The sequence below is a fragment of the Nothobranchius furzeri genome, chromosome 15 (assembly GCF_043380555.1).
Source record: "Nothobranchius furzeri strain GRZ-AD chromosome 15, NfurGRZ-RIMD1, whole genome shotgun sequence".
In the NCBI taxonomy this organism is placed as follows: domain Eukaryota; kingdom Metazoa; phylum Chordata; class Actinopteri; order Cyprinodontiformes; family Nothobranchiidae; genus Nothobranchius; species Nothobranchius furzeri.
The window spans coordinates 44,927,902-44,945,614 of record NC_091755.1 but is presented as its reverse complement, the minus strand read 5'-3'; the positions used below and the strand labels follow the sequence as shown (position 1 = coordinate 44,945,614).

Genomic DNA, 17,713 nt, shown 5'->3' with positions numbered 1-17,713 from the left:
CTGACGCACCACCAAAGGCAACTGGTTCCAAAGTGCAGGTGCCAACACAGAGAACGCACAGTCCCCCCGAGACCTGCACTTAGTGCGTGGAACGATCAACAGCTCCCTGCCGGCTGAGCAAAGGGCCCGCTCTTCCTTCTTCCATCTCAGGAACGTTGCTAAGCTGAGTCCCGTTCTGTCCCGCTCTGAACTTGAGACAGTTCTCCACACCTTCATCTCCTCACGCTTAGACTACTGTAACTCTCTTTTCACGTGTCTGAGCAGAACTTCCCTGAACCGTCTACAGGTGGTTCAGAACGCCTGTGCCCGGCTTCTGACCAAGTCCTCCAAACACACCCACATCACCCCGCTTCTCCTCCAGCTTCACTGGCTGCCAGTCAACTTCAGGGTTCATTTCAAGATCCTGGTTCTGGTCTATAGGGCCTTACATGGACAAGCACCATCTTACATTGGTGATCTTCTTAGTCCCTACACCCCCAGCAGGTCCCTGAGGTCCAGTGATCAAAGCCTACTGGTTGTGCAGCACCAGGCTAAAGGTCAAAGGTGACAGATCATCTGCTGCTGTGGCCCCCAGACTCTGGAGCTCTCTCCCCCTGAGCCTGAGATCAGTGGACTCAGTGGTCTCCTTTAAAAAGCAGCTGAAGACTCACTTGTTCAAGCTGGCTTTTGTATGACCTTCTTCACCTCTCTCTCTTTATTCTGCTCTCCCCACCTATCCCACCTTCCTCAGGATCCACTGATTTCCCTCTTTCCTGTTCACTCTCTCTCTTTCTTAACATGTTTTTAATCACAATTGTCTATTTTTGCTAATTTTAAATATATTTTTAATCATTTTCTAAATTCTTTTTTATATTTTTTGTTTTTGTGAAGCGCCTCGTGATTTTTATCGAGAGGCGCTTTAGACATGATCTCTTCTTCTTCTACTACTCTAAAACAAGCTGGGCTTTCTCAGCCAATCAGAGCGTCATAAACTCCTCCCACTGCAGTGGCGTTCCGCCACCCGAGGGCTTCTGTGGGATTGAACCCATCCTGTCGTTTATCATGAAGGGGTGTTTTAACAGAAAAGGCTCAGCGTTCTGATCTGAGCCAGATCCTCCCGAGTGTCCGTCGGATCGTCTCCTTACCGACTTTCTGTCTGGAAACACGAGTGGAGGCCGACCAGGAAGGGATTCATGGACGCCTGCTCAAACACGTGCTTCTCTGTCTGAACCCAGTCGATGTCCTGCAGAGACAGAGAAGATACTTACAGTCGGTCCGGTCGGCAGGTTCCTCTCTGAGCCGACCCGGTTAAGAGACCGGACCTCCACTCGGGTCAGAACAAACTGGTTCTGACCCGAATAACAGCTGAAGAAGAAGATCTCTAAAACCCAGAATTCCTGCTTCTCACCAACAGGAGAAACACTTATTTGGATACAATCAGAGTAATCAGATTACTACATTTAGCAAGAGGAAAATAAAAACTAGGCTAAGAAGCATAAAAACATTTCAGCTGTTGATGCAAAAGTTGTGACAACATGAATTAAGAAAAGATCATTTAAATCATCTACAGAAAGAATAAATTAACTTGTAATCTTAAACTAATTCCTACTCATAACCAGAGATTAAGACTCGCATATTAACTAGATTTACTAAATGTTAAACTGGCTTTCCATACCAGAATAAAGGATCCTGCTGTAGAATAAATGGTTTTTGTCGCTGGTGTGTGATGAAGGGAGTAATCCTGATGGTCTGATGAGGATTACAGAGACAATAATCTGACATGTTGGTTTCAGCTGGTCTCTTAAAAACATCCAAGTGAACAACGATGCTGTTGTTGGTAAAAGTTCTAACATAAATCCACCTTAACCCACTTCTGTCCTTAAAGCATCCGGACGGAGCATCAGGATCAGATTAATGACAGCATGAAAACAACAATGAATGGATGACGCTCCTGATTAACCCCACCAAAGAACAGCTAGTCACCCTCCCTGAAGAGCCCAGGCGAACGAAGGCGTCACTGAGTGGTTGATGGTTGATGCGCCTCCTTAAATATTCTCGGATTCCCACAGCAGCATGGCTCAGACCACATGTCAGTCCTTCTGCTCCATCAGGAGAAACCAGAACTAACCCTAAAGCATTGGATCTATTCTGGTTTGCTCTGATGTCACACACGTGTCATCTAATTAACCAACACATCCAGGAAAGACAGGAAATCAGACGTCCAGTTCAAACATTCCTGGTTTCCTCAAATCCAGCCTGGATTGTTCTTCAGCTCCTCAGAAACTAGAAGACGTTTGGTTTGACCGGAGGAGAGCGGTGGCTGGATTTAGAGGCATTAGCTGGACCGCAGCGCCACCTGCTGGATTTAAAGAGACCTATCAGGTTTAAGACCAGGCTCTCCTAATCGGATTAAAACCCTTTTTCATTTGCAAACCTTTTCTCCACCACACGATGGAACATTCTGCATCCATGTTCACCAAGAATCACATTCAGATCATCTGGTCTTTAGTTCTGAGATAATCCAAAGTTCCCACATCATCCATGAAGTTAAGCAACATGAAAAGCTGGATTCTGGATTATTTCAGCGGTTCAACCAGGAGCTGCTGGGTACCTGGCCCTCCGGAGCATACAGGCGCGCGTTAACACGAGGAAAGACCGCAACTGTTACCGCGTCGATCTGGAAAAGGTTAAAGGTCATTTAAAATCATTCTACAGGATTATTCACCCAAAGGTCAAAGCTCAGAGAAATGGCTGGGAGCTCCATCTCTGCAGGTCTCAGTTCACAGGTTAAAGGTCACGGAGGAAGACTCAGCTCAGGATTATGAGATCATAGTCTGTTTACCCATAATGCATCAGCAGACAGCTGGTCCCAGCTGGTGTGGGATGGATGTGTAGCTGCAGGACTCGTTTCAGGTGGTCCTGATGAGATTAGGACCCGAACCCTTTATAATCTGTCCTGTTTGATAAAAACCTAAAACAGGAAGTGGGTGGAGTCTAAACAGGCTCCGCCTAGTTTCAGCTCAACAGATAAAATCACATTTAGTTTGAAAACACGTCAGACCAGCATTCGTTATAAACGTGTGCTGACATATAAAACTGGATTTTATTCCTTTAATCTCTAAGAAATTAAGACAGATTAAACAGCTTTTTGGTTCCTGATGATGAAACCGACTCGGTGAGCTGGGGCTCGTGACCTCTGACGGCTGCACGCGTCTGTGGCGTCTCACCTCGTCGTCGTGCACCAGCTCCTTCTTCACCACCTTCATGGCGTACGCCTGCTCGGTCTTCTTCAGCCGAACCAGCAGGACTTTGGCGTAGCTGCCTCGCCCGATCACCCGGATCAGCTCAAAGTCGCCGAGGCCGAGCGCCACGCCCTGAGACAGCTTAATGCCGTCGATGCCGTCCACCACCGCGCTGATGTCCTGCAGGCGATTCGGGTCAGAGTCCTGTGGCACGGATGACGCGCTCCAGTGGGTTTCAGCTCAAAGCTTTCAGATCAAAACGTGAAAAAGCAAAGCTCTCACCTCCGTTTCGATGTCGTCCGTTTTATCCATGGCACGGTTGTGCGGTAGGAACGGTACTGTAAGGAAAAGGAGTTTATTTTACATGAACGTGTTGTTCGTTGCTGAACCACTAGAGGGAGACACTAAACTATTAACAGAGACTTGGCTAGCCCACAGCAGATCCCAGAGTCTGAGTTCAGTTTTAATCCCAAACAGACTCCATCCCATCTCGTTCCTTTTAACAGGATTTAGAGTCCAAAAGGGTTCAGATGAAGGCAGCTGGACCTCTTTGGTTTGTTGAAGAAGTCTCATTCCTCATCCGAGGAGCTTTGTCAGTTCTGACTGGAACATGGGCGAGTCAACACAGGAGAGCCACCTCTTCAGGTCAGGACTCTGCAGTCCACCTACACCTGAAGGACAAGGACACATTCTGGACAGAGAAGATAGATGGTGTGAGAGAGGAGTAAAAGAAGCTAGCTATGTCAAACATGAAAAACCCACTTTAAATAGGGGCGGGGCTTAGATTTCACCTGCCCAGTACCTATAATGCAGCTTTGAGTCTCATTCCTGAGCAGCTTCAGTCTAGGTCACACCTTCCTGTGTCTGATCAACACAATGACTCATCAGGCGATGGAGAAGAGGGGTACTCGCAGTAGTTTCTGCTCGTTAAACAACAACAGACAGCTACAGCTATGAGCTTGACTCTCCCATATTCCAGTCTGAACGGGCAAAGCTCCTCGGATGAGAAGACAAACGTCTTCATGAAACCAAAGAAGTCCAGCTGCCTTCATCTGAACCTTTTGGATCACCATGACCTGGAAGACTGAGAAGCTTCAGCAGCACACAGGATTTAGAGTTGTTGCAGGAATCAGAGTCCTGAGGCCCAGAGTGGTTAGATAATGAGTCAGAGTTACGTAACAGACCCCGTCTGAGGAAGAAAGCAACAAAGAAACTAGGATTTACAGTCAGGTCCTACAGAGGTCCGGTTCTGGTTCCAGCAGGAACAATGAAAGAGTTTAGTGCTGCTGGTTAGGCTCCATCAGCTGTTCCAGGTTACAGGTCCAGCAGGGATGAAAGAAACCACATGTTGATCACGTTCAAGTGCAGAGGTTCACGAGCAGTGCTGCTCTCCTTTTATACAGATTTTATATAATTATTGGTTTTCTATTTCAGACACGGGGATTGCATCTAATGTCGTTGTACTTGTTCCAATGACAATAAAGGTTATTCTAATTCTAACTGATGACATCGGACGCTCCAGATTCCTGAAGCTCATAACGGAAACTCTCAGGAGGTCCGACTAAAGTAGACGCCTGTTTAATTCTAAGCTTTTCAAACATCCTGGTTCTGTTTGGGCTGAAAAGCACATTTTGATGCTTTAAGCAGCGCTGAACAGGCCTCGCCTCTCTCAGCGCGCTCCAGGGCGGCTGTAGCTACATCGCAGCTCATCCCTACCAGCGTGTGAATGGGTGAATGACCGACTGTGTTGTTACGCACCTTGGGGGGTTGTAGAACCGTACGAAGGCGTGACACAAATACAGGCCGTTTACTATTTTCATAGATCAAGAGAGAAAGTTTAAGAATGAAGCAAAGCAGCTCTGTGTCTAGAGCACATTTCAAACACAGCGGCAGTTCCATGTGCTTTACAATCATCAGGACATGATATGAAACACAGTAAAACACAGATTACAGATTACAGAGGAGACGATGCAGCATAAGAAACTATTCATGTAAAGGCTGATGAGTACATGAGGGTTTTAGGGTTAAACAACTCTAGGGTTGGGGCAGATCTGAGGTCATGGAGAAGCTGAGTCCATATGTGAGCAGCATAGTAACTAAATGCATCTCCACCATGTTTGGTTCTGACCCGAGGTTCTACCAGCTGATTGGTTCCCAGGGATCTCAGAGCCCTGTTGGGTGTTTATGCAGGAATGAGATCAGACGTGTACTCTGGTCCCATGTCACTGAGTGGTTTATAAACTAGTAGTAGCACTTAGAGACTGATTCTGTGGTTTACTGGTAACCAGTGTAGGGATCTAAGAACAGGAGTGATGTGCTCCGTTCTCCTGGTTCTGGTCAACACTCCAGCAGCAGCGTTCTGAACAAGCTGCTGTTGCTTCACAGCTTTTTGGGAAGACCAGTTAGGAGATCATTGCAGTAGTCCAGCCTGCTGGAGATGAACACATGAATGAGTTTCTCTAAGTCTGGTTTGGACGTGAGACCTCTGACTCTTGATGGTTGATGAAGGTGATAAAACACTGATTTAGTTAAAGCCTTAATGTGGCAGAGAAGCTCAGGTCTGAGTCAATGATAACATCTAGATTTCTAACCTGGTCTTTGTCTTTATTCCCCTTGAGTCCAGCTGACCAATAACATCCATCCTAACCTTCTTGTTGCCAAAGACCATACCTTCAGTCTTGTCTTTGTTTAGCTGAAGGAAGCTTGACTGCATCCAGTCGTTTACGTGTTCTAGGCACTGACAGAGTCAGTCCTGTGGACGACAGCCACTAGGTGATAGGGCTAGGTAGATCTGGGTGTCATCAGCATAGCTATGATAGGATATGTTGTTATTAAGTATGACCTGACCCAGGGAGAGCATGCAGAGATGAAAGAGTAGTGGTCCTAGAGTTGAGCCTTGGGGGACCCCACATGTCCTGGTGATCAGCTTTGATTGGTAGTCCCTCATAGAGACCACATAGACCCTGTCTTTGAGATAGGACTGGAACCAGCCAAGCACTGTGCCTGATAGTCCCACCCAGTTGGTGAGTCTGTCTAGAAGGATGTTAGGGTCAAGCACCACTCAGGTCAAGCAAGAAACATTTTATCGTTAGTCTGGAGATGGAGACATGTGTCAGGTGTAAACAGCTGCATCCTAAATAAAAAACTACTTTGTGTGTTTGTAGTGAAACCAAAGGAGCTGCTTCAGGTTTGTAGAGAAACGACTAAAACAAGATGCCATCTTCCTGATGGGCTCATGAGCTGGGCGGGACTTTCAGCTCCAGTCCACAGTCGGTCCTGATCTTATCTAGAAGACAGGGGTTATGTTGTTTCTCTTGGTGATCACAAAGCAAAGCTGATCACCATGACATGTGGGGTCCCCCAAGGCTCAATTCAACCTCTACATGCTCCCCCGGGTCAGGTCATCCACAGTAACAACATGACCTATCATAGTTATGCAGATGACACCCAGATCTACCTAGCTATCACCTAGTGACTGTGGTCCTCTAGACTCACTCTGTCAGTGTTTGAGGCAAGCAAACGACCGGATGCAGTCTAACCTCCTCCAGTTTAACAAAGACGAGACTGAAGTTATCGTCTTTGGGAATCAGAAGGTTAGGATGGACGTTACTGCTCAGCTCGGCTCCAGAGGAACAAAGACAAAGATCCAGGTTAGAAATCTTGATGTCATAACTGAATCAGAGCAGGGCCCTCATCCATCACACGTTCATAGAAATGTTCCTAAATTAGTTCCTAAGAACAAAACGTAGAACGTTCGTAGGAACGGTCAAAATCCTGATCTATGAAGCACGCGGTGGCCTCTCGTACGTACGTTCCTCCGCACTCATCTGGTGATAAATCCCACCTGCGTGTACCCAGGTGCTCGTGTCTGTTCTCAGTCATTTAACGCCCTCAGTTAACCATATTTGGTCACGCTACGTCCTCAGAAAACGAGGGCGGAGCAACAATAAGAAAACGTTGCTGTGAAACCAAGACCCTGGCTGCTGAAGGACAAAAGAACCAAACTGCAGAGGCGACAAACGCGGACGTGTCGGGACAGAGGAGAGGTTCCTGTCAGGAATAAATACAAGCTTTCATCTGATAAACCAGAGTCGGGTTCTCTTTAAGGAGTCGTTGTGAGTGCAGCCTCTCAGCTGTCATTCAGTCTGGTTACCATGGCAACGCGTGTGCCATCGGAGAGCAGAGGTGGTTCTGGAGGTTGTCGTAGTTGTAAAACAAAATCTGGACTGGACTGGGATTTGTTCGGTTCATCTGTCCCAGATCCCGGCAGCGCTCCAGACGGATCTGCTGTCAGCGCGCTCACGGAGACGCGTTTCCTCCAGGGAGGAGCTGGCAGATCCTTTATAATAACACAGAAAGGTTCTTTTATCCAACGCGTCTGAAGCAGAAGCACGCGAGTTTCACAGGGACACAAATATCATATAATAAGGTCAAATTACAGATGATATTAATGAATTAAAAAGATTTAAAACATCATAAAAATGGGAAGAGCAACAGTTACGATTACAAAAACACGACATCCCAGTCACCAGTCACATGACTCAGCTGGTTTTTAGCTACTGTGCTGCTCACAGATGGAATCAGCTTCCTCCTGACCTGAATTCTGCCCCAGCTGTAGTAACGTTCATGTATTCATCGGCCTTTGAATGAACGTGTCTTGTGCTGCACCTTCTGCACTGTAACTGCTCACCTTTAACTTTGTCTTCTTCCTTTATTCCTACTCCTAATTGTGTTTGTGGGCTTTAACTAAAATCTGCTGTTTCATGTTTTATGATGCTGTTCCTGGAAAGCGCCGAACTGCTTCGGTGTTCCACACGTGTTGTCCCGAGCGCTGCCGTGTCTGCAGCTCATCGCCTCCCCAGAGGAAGACCACCGATGGCACTTTTAACTTTAATGCGTGTTTTGATCAAGTTTCCTGTATTAATTAAATGTTTTCTTCCCTCTTCTTTCAGCTAAAGCAACAAAACAAGAACCGTCCCGTTGTTTTCCTCATACACAGGAGAAGTGAGGTCGAGTCACGCCAAACAACAAGAACAACAACTCACTCCCGTCTGCGTCCTCCGGGTCGTCCGGTGGAACGCCCTCCTCCTCACTCCTGGCGTCTGATGGAGGCTCCTGTGATGGCATGGCTCGATCCTGGAAAAGTAATTTCACAAGTTCATCTAGACATCCTCCCACTTGATCTCCCAAATATCCGGCCACATATCCGCTCAGGCTTTTACACTCCAGGAAGAGTGTGTGCTGAAGGGAGTCCACCAGGACTTGAGTGGAAAACTGCATTTGGAGAGTGGGATTCCTCTGGAAAAAGGCCCGGGAGTCGCGCTGGTGGAAGGAGTCCTGATCCGAACGGGTCTTTATCTGGTTGAATACAGATGTAGAAGCAGATGTTTAACCTGACGGAGGGGCTCACCCTGCTCTGATCAATGGGCTGATCGATGGTCAGACGCTTTCCTGCCATCGATTTTTGCGTCATGATTTTTATCTCTGGAGTCAGGATCTTTACCTCCGACGTGGAGCTCAGGATGGTTGTGTTAAAGCACAAACCAGGGAAGAGGAATATTTTAGTGTCGGAAAGAGGGAGGACTAGTAAAAACACGGAGCTGGATCCTCGACCCGAACCAGAAAGCTGGTCTCATTATTGCGTCTTTTAATGGGATTTTTATTCATCAGAAACTGAGAGCGTCTGCAGCTGGCCCAAACAGCCTGACTGAACTAATCAGAACTTCCTGTGAGTGATCACAGACCTTGTCCCAAAAACTGAGAGCCAGGGTCAAAGGTCATCAGCTCTTGTGACTAAAGATAATCGAAGACGAGCTCAGAAACTTACGATGACCTTTCAGCCACTCAGAAGGCGGAGTCCAACAGAACTAAATCAGCTTAGAGACGTGGTTCTGACCCACCGGGCCGCACTTCACCCATCAGAGCTGTCAGGTGTTTATGTCGCGACACATTTAGGTGAGTTTTGGGTTATTGTGCTGTAAAAGGATAAGGGTGGTCCTGATCCGGTTCGGGAACCTCAGATGGACAGTTTTCTTTCTCGTCTTTTAACAAACCAAAGGGTTTCTAACCATCCGCCATCTTGGATTACGGCTACACCAGAGCCTGCTGAGAAAAGGCCCCGATGCAAACAAGCACAAGTGTTTGTGAACCGAATGAAAACCTGGATTTCTTTGGGAACGTGATCCAAACTTACAGGATTCCCATTAAAGCTGAGGCTGGTCAGGAGCCTAAACCCATATTTAGACAAGAGGATGAGGATCCCAGCCTTCAGCAGCAGCGTGAGACTAAAGTCAGACGAAACTAAACCAGTAAAGAGAAACCATCCGACTGTAAACCGTTTGGTCTGCCGTACGTTGTTGATGAAACAGATGCACGATCGCCCACCTACCAAGAACCCACGTTTACGTTTAAAAAAGACCCAAGTCTGCATGTTTCTGCTGCACAGATTCAACCCGTCTAAAGCGCTCTGCTTGAGGGGACCTGATCATCACGGGTGTCGGCAGCGTGGAACGTCAGAGCCGAGCGTTGGGCTGAATCGGCGTGAGGGCAAGAGCCAGCTGGCGTCCAGGCGGTGTGACGAGAACTCACCATAAGCTTCTGGCAGGTCTGAGGCAGGAGTCGGTGGCAGCGCTTATGGACCAGCAGTTTGCAGTTGATACACTTGTAGCCCTGCCCACCCAGCCCCCATATCCTTTCACGACAGTGGCCACAGCAGGCTCTCTGTAAGACAAGGACACAGAGACACGTCCAGCGCGGGACGGCGTCCTCAGTTACAGGGTCTCTGAAGGACGGAGAGCAAGCAGAAGGTGGTGAGGAAGCAGCAATATGGACAACCACTCTGTAGACCTGAGGTTTCAACGATGCTGAATAAAGTTTCTTATGATCAAACTCTCATGTTCATCTCATTCTGTGTTGAGCTCATTATGATTTTATGACTTTATTTTGTTTTATCCATGTGAAGCACTTTGTGCTATAATAAATAAAACTTACTGACATCAATTCAAGTTTATTATAAAGCGCCAAATCAGGACCACAGTCGTCTCACGGACCTCAACACAGTAAACAACACGGTAAACAACACGGTAAACAACACGGTAAACAACACGGTAAACAACACGGTAAACAACACGGTAAACAACACAATAAACAACACGGTAAACAACACAATAAACAACACGGTAAACAACACGGTAAACAACACGGTAAACAACACGGTAAACAACACAGTAAACAACACGGTAAACAACACGGTAAACAACACAGTAAACAACACAGTAAACAACACAGGTCAGGGGCCTCATTCATCGAGCTCGCTTACGCACAAAACGGGGTCGGAAAACTGCGTAAGCAACTTTCCAAGCAAACTTTGGGATTTATGAAAGAAAACTTTAAGTTGACTAAGGACCTGGCTTACACACCTGCTGGACATGGAGAGCACCTGCAGTGCTGCTGCTGAGAAGATACAGTTATGAAATCCTGCAGCGTTATCACTTGTACCGCTTCGTTTTCATACAGAACAAGACCCCCCACATGCACACACACACACACACACACACACACACACACGTTTGCCACCTTTTTAAAGACGACTAAAGTGAATAAAAACAAATATATTTGGGTGGAAACATCTGGACTGAAGTAAAAACCACTGATTGAAAATATTTATTGATTAGGTTCTTCACTTAGTCTCAGATGTTTCATCAGTTTCTGAGCTGCTGTTTGTCTGAATTTGAGGTTTATTTCTTCAGATCCATTTTAAAATAAAAACGAGTGGATGAGAGACTCCAGAACACCCCCCCCCCACACACACACACACATCTTCTGCTAACTTCAAATCTCTCAAAGACCCGTCTCTTACATAACACGTCCTCCTGAGACTGAGCTTTTGTTTCCTGATGGTAGTTGCTGGATCGCGTGCGTCTGTAACAGAACCAGGGATGTTTTGTTGTCTTTTGTCCCCGACATCCGTAAATGTCCCCGACATCCGTAAATGTCCCCGACATCCGTAAATGTCCCCGACATCCGTAAATGTCCCCGACATCCGTAAATGTCCCCGACATCCGTAAATGTCCCCGACATCCGTAAATGTCCCCGACATCCGTAAATGTCCCCGACATCCGTAAATGTCCCCGACATCCGTAAATGTCCTCAACGGGACTGACCACTTAGGAAGCTGTACACATCTCTGTGTGTGTGTGTGTGTGTGTGTGTGTGTGTGTGTGTGTGTGTGTGCGTGCGTGCGTGCGTGCGTGTGTGTGTGTGTGTGTGTTTGTGTGTGTGTGTGTGTGTGTGTGTGTGCGTGCGTGCGTGCGTGTGTGTGTGTGTGTGTGTGGAACAAAGACTCCCAGTCAGCGATCGGTTTCTATGGAGATACTTCTAAACTTCAAAAGCTTCTTTCAAATCTAAGCCTGCAGAGATTCAGTCGCTTGTTTATAAATTATCACAAACTTCTTGCATCATTTTAGTTTCCTTCCTCAAAAACAAAAACTTAAAGATTCATCAGCAGACAGACGTAAACCACACCAAGATTTGTATAAATGAAGGAAAATTCTGTTCAGAACCTTTCACACACCAGGCTCTTTGTTACGTTTTAAACTGAACCAGAAAGGTTCACGCTCTGCTGCCAACAACAGAAGTTTCAGTGCTTTCATAAATCAGCTGGTGTTCCGCAGGGTTTGGTGTTCGGGTCGATCCTATTCACGATTTATAAACTCCTCTAGACCGGATTATTGGGAAGTTTAGAGAAAGGCTTCTTTTTCCATACTTTAGTTTCGGTCTCACAACAAAATACGAAATAAAAACGACAGTCCACTCAGCCCTACTCGCATGATTTTCAAAGTAAAAGTAGACTTCCTGTTGTATCTGCGTAATAATCTCATTAAAGCTCATCTTGAAATGACAGTTGCTCTATGATCTGATCGATGTGAAACTGATTCTAAAATGAAAGCAATCCATTTATTCCACTGCAGACAAGAGTAGATGATTTTTATAATAAATCCACGTATTCTCAGTCCGATCCGATGAAGCGCTCAGATGACGGGCTCTCTGAACTGAATGATGTATTTACCAATGCTTCAGGGGGATGGAGAGCAGTGGAATTGTGACGCCTGATGTCAGTGATCATATGCCAAGTCTCAGTCTATAAAAATGATCAAAGCAAAAATCTACCTAAACAGGGAAAACTTGTAAGTGATAGGTCCCAAAAAGCTATAGATGCGCTAAAAAGAGATCTGCAACAACAAAACGGGGATGATGTACTTTGTTTTTATAAGAAAAGTATAGAGCCAATATGAAAAAAGCAAAAAACAAAAAGAGGGATGATGAACAAACCTTGGATGACTAAAGGGCTGCAGAACGCCTGTAAGGAGAAATATACCTAATATAGAAGTTTTTTAAAACTAAGAACAAGTGAAGCAGAAAAGAGATACAAAAATATAAGAATAAAGTAGTTTCTATAATAAAAATACAATAAAAGCATTATTATAGCAATGTACTATCAAAACACAAATAAGAATAATAATGATAATAATAGTGCAACTTGGGGAATAATAATGTCATAAAAACAAATAAAACTGCTTCAACTGTCCCAAGTCTAATTAAAATACTTCCTAAAAGACAGGAAGTATAATTTAGAAGGACATGAATTATTTATGATACCTAGGCATCAAGGAGCGTTGTGTCTCTTTTTATGGAGTAACAATATGGAATAAATTCAATACTGAAATGAAGAAAGTAAAAACAATATTTATTTTGAAAAACACATTAAAATGAAATGCTGAACTTATATAGATCTGTTACGTGAACGAGTGAGGACGGAGAGAAAAGAGAGGAATAAAAGAAATATATGTGTGTATTAGTGTGTGTATATACATGAGTATTAGTGTGTGTATATACGTCTGTATGTATGCATTAGTGTGTGTAAATACGTGTGTGTATGTATGCATTAGTGTGTGTATATATGTGTGTATTAGTGTGTGTATATACACATGAGTATTAGTGTGTGTATATACGTGTGTGTATGTATGCATTAGTGTGTGTATGTATGTGTGTATATACATGTGTGTATGTATGTGTGTGTATGTATGTGTGTGTATATACGTGTGTGTATGTATGTGTGTGTATTAGTGTGTGTATGTATGTGTGTGTATATACGTGTGTGTATGTATGTGTGTGTATTAGTGTGTGTATATACATGTGTGTATGTATGTGTGTATGTATGCATTAGTGTGTGTATTAGTGTGTGTATATACATGTGTGTATATACATGTGTGTATGTATGTGTGTATGTGTGTATTAGTGTGTGTATATACATGAGTATTAGTGTGTGTATATACGTGTGTGTATGTATGCATTAGTGTGTGTATATATGTGTGTATTAGTGTGTGTATATACACATGAGTATTAGTGTGTGTATATACGTGTGTGTATGTATACATTAGTGTGTGTATGTATGTGTGTATATACGTGTGTATATACATGTGTGTATGTATGTGTGTGTATATACGTGTGTGTATGTATGTGTGTGTATTAGTGTGTGTATGTATGTGTGTGTATATACGTGTGTGTATGTATGTGTGTGCATTAGTGTGTGTATATACATGTGTGTATGTATGTGTGTATGTATGCATTAGTGTGTGTATTAGTGTGTGTATATACATGTGTGTATATACATGTGTATATATGTATTAGTGTGTGTATTAGTGTGTGTATATACATGTGTGTATATACATGTGTGTATGTATGTGTGTATGTATGCATTAGTGTGTGTATTAGTGTGTGTATATACATGTGTGTATGTATGTGTGTATGTATGAATTAGTGTGTGTATTAGTGAGTGTATATACATGTGTGTATGTATGTGTGTATGTATGTATTAGTGTGTGTATTAGTGAGTGTATATACATGTGTGTATGTATGTGTGTATGTATGCATTAGTGTGTGTATTAGTGAGTGTATATACATGTGTGTATGTATGTGTGTATGTATGCATTAGTGTGTGTATATACATGTGTGTATACGTGTGTGTATGTATGTGTGTATATATGTATTAGTGTGTGTATTAGTGTGTGTTTATACATGTGTGTATATACATGTGTGTATGTATGTGTGTATGTATGTATTAGTGTGTGTATTAGTGTGTGTATATACATGTGTGTATATACATGTGTGTATGTATGTGTGTATGTATGCATTAGTGTGTGTATTAGTGTGTGTATATACATGTGTGTATGTATGTGTGTATGTATGTATTAGTGTGTGTATTAGTGAGTGTATATACATGTGTGTATGTATGTGTGTATGTATATATTAGTGTGTGTATTAGTGAGTGTATATACATGTGTGTATGTATGTGTGTATGTATGCATTAGTGTGTGTATTAGTGAGTGTATATACATGTGTGTATGTATGTGTGTATGTATGCATTAGTGTGTGCATTAGTGTGTGTATATACATGTGTGTATACGTGTGTGTATGTATGTGTGTATGTATGTATTAGTGTGTGTATATACATGTGTGTATACGTGTGTGTATGTATGTATTAGTGTGTGTATATACATGTGTGTATGTATGTGTGTGTATTAGTGTGTGTATATACATGTGTGTATGTATGTGTGTATGTATGTATTAGTGTGTGTATTAGTGAGTGTATATACATGTGTGTATGTATGTGTGTATGTATGCATTAGTGTGTGCATTAGTGTGTGTATATACATGTGTGTATACGTGTGTGTATGTATATGTGTATGTATGTATTAGTGTGTGTGTATACATGTGTGTATACGTGTGTGTATGTATGTGTGTATGTATGTATTAGTGTGTGCATATACATGTGTGTATACGTGTGTGTATGTATGTGTGTATGTATGTATTAGTGTGTGTATTAGTGTGTGTATATACATGTGTGTATATACATGTGTGTATGTATGTGTGTATGTATGCATTAGTGTGTGTATTAGTGTGTGTATATACATGTGTGTATGTATGTGTGTATGTATGTATTAGTGTGTGTATTAGTGAGTGTATATACATGTGTGTATGTATGTGTGTATGTATATATTAGTGTGTGTATTAGTGAGTGTATATACATGTGTGTATGTATGTGTGTATGTATGCATTAGTGTGTGTATTAGTGAGTGTATATACATGTGTGTATGTATGTGTGTATGTATGCATTAGTGTGTGCATTAGTGTGTGTATATACATGTGTGTATACGTGTGTGTATGTATGTGTGTATGTATGTATTAGTGTGTGTATATACATGTGTGTATACGTGTGTGTATGTATGTGTGTATGTATGTATTAGTGTGTGTATATACATGTGTGTATACGTGTGTGTATGTATGTATTAGTGTGTGTATATACATGTGTGTATGTATGTGTGTGTATTAGTGTGTGTATATAAATGTGTGTATGTATGTGTGTATGTATGTATTAGTGTGTGTATTAGTGAGTGTATATACATGTGTGTATGTATGTGTGTATGTATGCATTAGTGTGTGCATTAGTGTGTGTATATACATGTGTGTATACGTGTGTGTATGTATATGTGTATGTATGTATTAGTGTGTGTATACATGTGTGTATACGTGTGTGTATGTATGTGTGTATGTATGTATTAGTGTGTGTATATACATGTGTGTATATACATGTGTGTATGTATGTGTGTATGTATGTATTAGTGTGTGTATTAGTGTGTGTATATATGTGTGTGTATATACATGTGTTTATACGTGTGTGTATACGTGTGTGTATATACATGTGTGTATACGTGTGTGTATATACATGTGTGTATACGTGTGTGTATGTATGTGTGTGTATTAGTGTGTGTATATACGTGTGTGTATATACATGTGTGTATACGTGTGTGTATGTATGTGTGTGTATTAGTGTGTGTATACGTGTGTGTAGATACATGTGTGTATACGTGTGTGTATGTATGTGTGTGTATTAGTGTGTGTATATACGTGTGTGTATTAGTGTGTGTATATACGTGCGTGTATATACGTGTGTGTATATACATGTGTGTATATACATGTGTGTATACGTGTGTGTATATACATGTGTGTATACGTGTGTGTATATACATGTGTGTATACGTGTGTGTATGTATGTGTGTGTATTAGTGTGTGTATATACGTGTGTGTATATACATGTGTGTATACGTGTGTGTATGTATGTGTGTGTATTAGTGTGTATATACGTGTGTGTATATACATGTGTGTATACGTGTGTGTATTAGTGTGTGTATATACGTGCGTGTATATACGTGTGTGTATATACATGTGTGTATACGTGTGTGTATATATACGTGTGTGTATATACGTGTGTGTATGTATGTGTGTGTATTAGTGTGTGTATATACATGTGTGTATGTATGTGTGTGTATGTATGCATTAGTGTGTGTATTAGTGTGTGTATATACATGTGTGTATATACATGTGTGTATGTATGTGTGTATGTATGCATTAGTGTGTGTATATACATGTGTGTATATACATGTGTGTATGTATGTGTGTGTATGTATGCATTAGTGTGTGTATTAGTGTGTGTATATACATGTGTGTATGTATGTGTGTATGTATGCATTAGTGTGTGTATTAGTGTGTGTATGTATGCATTAGTGTGTGTATTAGTGTGTGTATATACATGTGTGTATATACGTGTGTGTATGTATGTGTGTGTGTATATATGTGTGTGTATATACATGTGTGTATTAGTGTGTGTATATACGTGTGTGTATATACGTGTGTGTATATACATGTGTGTATACGTGTGTGTATGTATGTGTGTGTATTAGTGTGTGTATATACGTGTGTGTATATACATGTGTGTATACGTGTGTGTATTAGTGTGTGTATATACGTGCGTGTATATACGTGTGTATATACATGTGTGTATACGTGTGTGTATTAGTGTGTGTATATACGTGTGTGTATATACGTGTGTGTATATACGTGTGTGTATGTATGTGTGTGTATTAGTGTGTGTATATACATGTGTGTATGTATGTGTTTATGTATGCATTAGTGTGTGTATTAGTGTGTGTATATACATGTGTGTATATACGTGTGTGTATGTATGTGTGTGTATGTATGCATTAGTGTGTGTATTAGTGTGTGTATATACATGTGTGTATATACATGTGTGTATGTATGTGTTTATGTATGCATTAGTGTGTGTATTAGTGTGTGTATATACATGTGTGTATATACATGTGTGTATGTATGTGTGTATGTATGCATTAGTGTGTGTATTAGTGTGTGTATATACATGTGTGTATACGTGTGTGTATGTATGTGTGTGTATTAGTGTGTGTATATACGTGTGTGTATATACGTGTGTGTACGTATGTGTGTGTATATACGTGTGTGAATATACGTGTGTGTATGTATGTGTGTGTATTAATGTGTGTATATACATGTGTGTATGTATGTGTGTATGTATGCATTAGTGTGTGTATTAGTGTGTGTATATACATGTGTGTATACGT

The 17,713-nt window shown here is 42.3% G+C and overlaps 1 protein-coding gene across 4 annotated transcripts in view; it reads right to left on the bottom strand.

The window, feature by feature from the left end:
• prkcz (protein kinase C, zeta) overlaps positions 1-17,713 on the bottom strand; it is a 95,303-nt gene that overhangs the window by 28,996 nt on the left and 48,594 nt on the right. For 3 of the 4 annotated variants that reach the window (XM_015968705.3, XM_070544916.1, XM_015968706.3), the window contains 5 exons: positions 9,810-9,941; positions 8,267-8,357; positions 3,504-3,559; positions 3,207-3,425; positions 1,125-1,222 (listed from right to left, as the gene is read on the bottom strand). In XM_015968705.3, the coding sequence (XP_015824191.3) occupies positions 1,125-1,222; positions 3,207-3,425; positions 3,504-3,559; positions 8,267-8,357; positions 9,810-9,941 (596 nt within the window). Of the gene's footprint in view, positions 1-1,124; positions 1,223-3,206; positions 3,426-3,503; positions 3,560-3,767; positions 5,920-8,266; positions 8,358-9,809; positions 9,942-17,713 lie in introns of those variants that run through there. The other variant, XM_054746420.2, reaches the window with a different exon arrangement.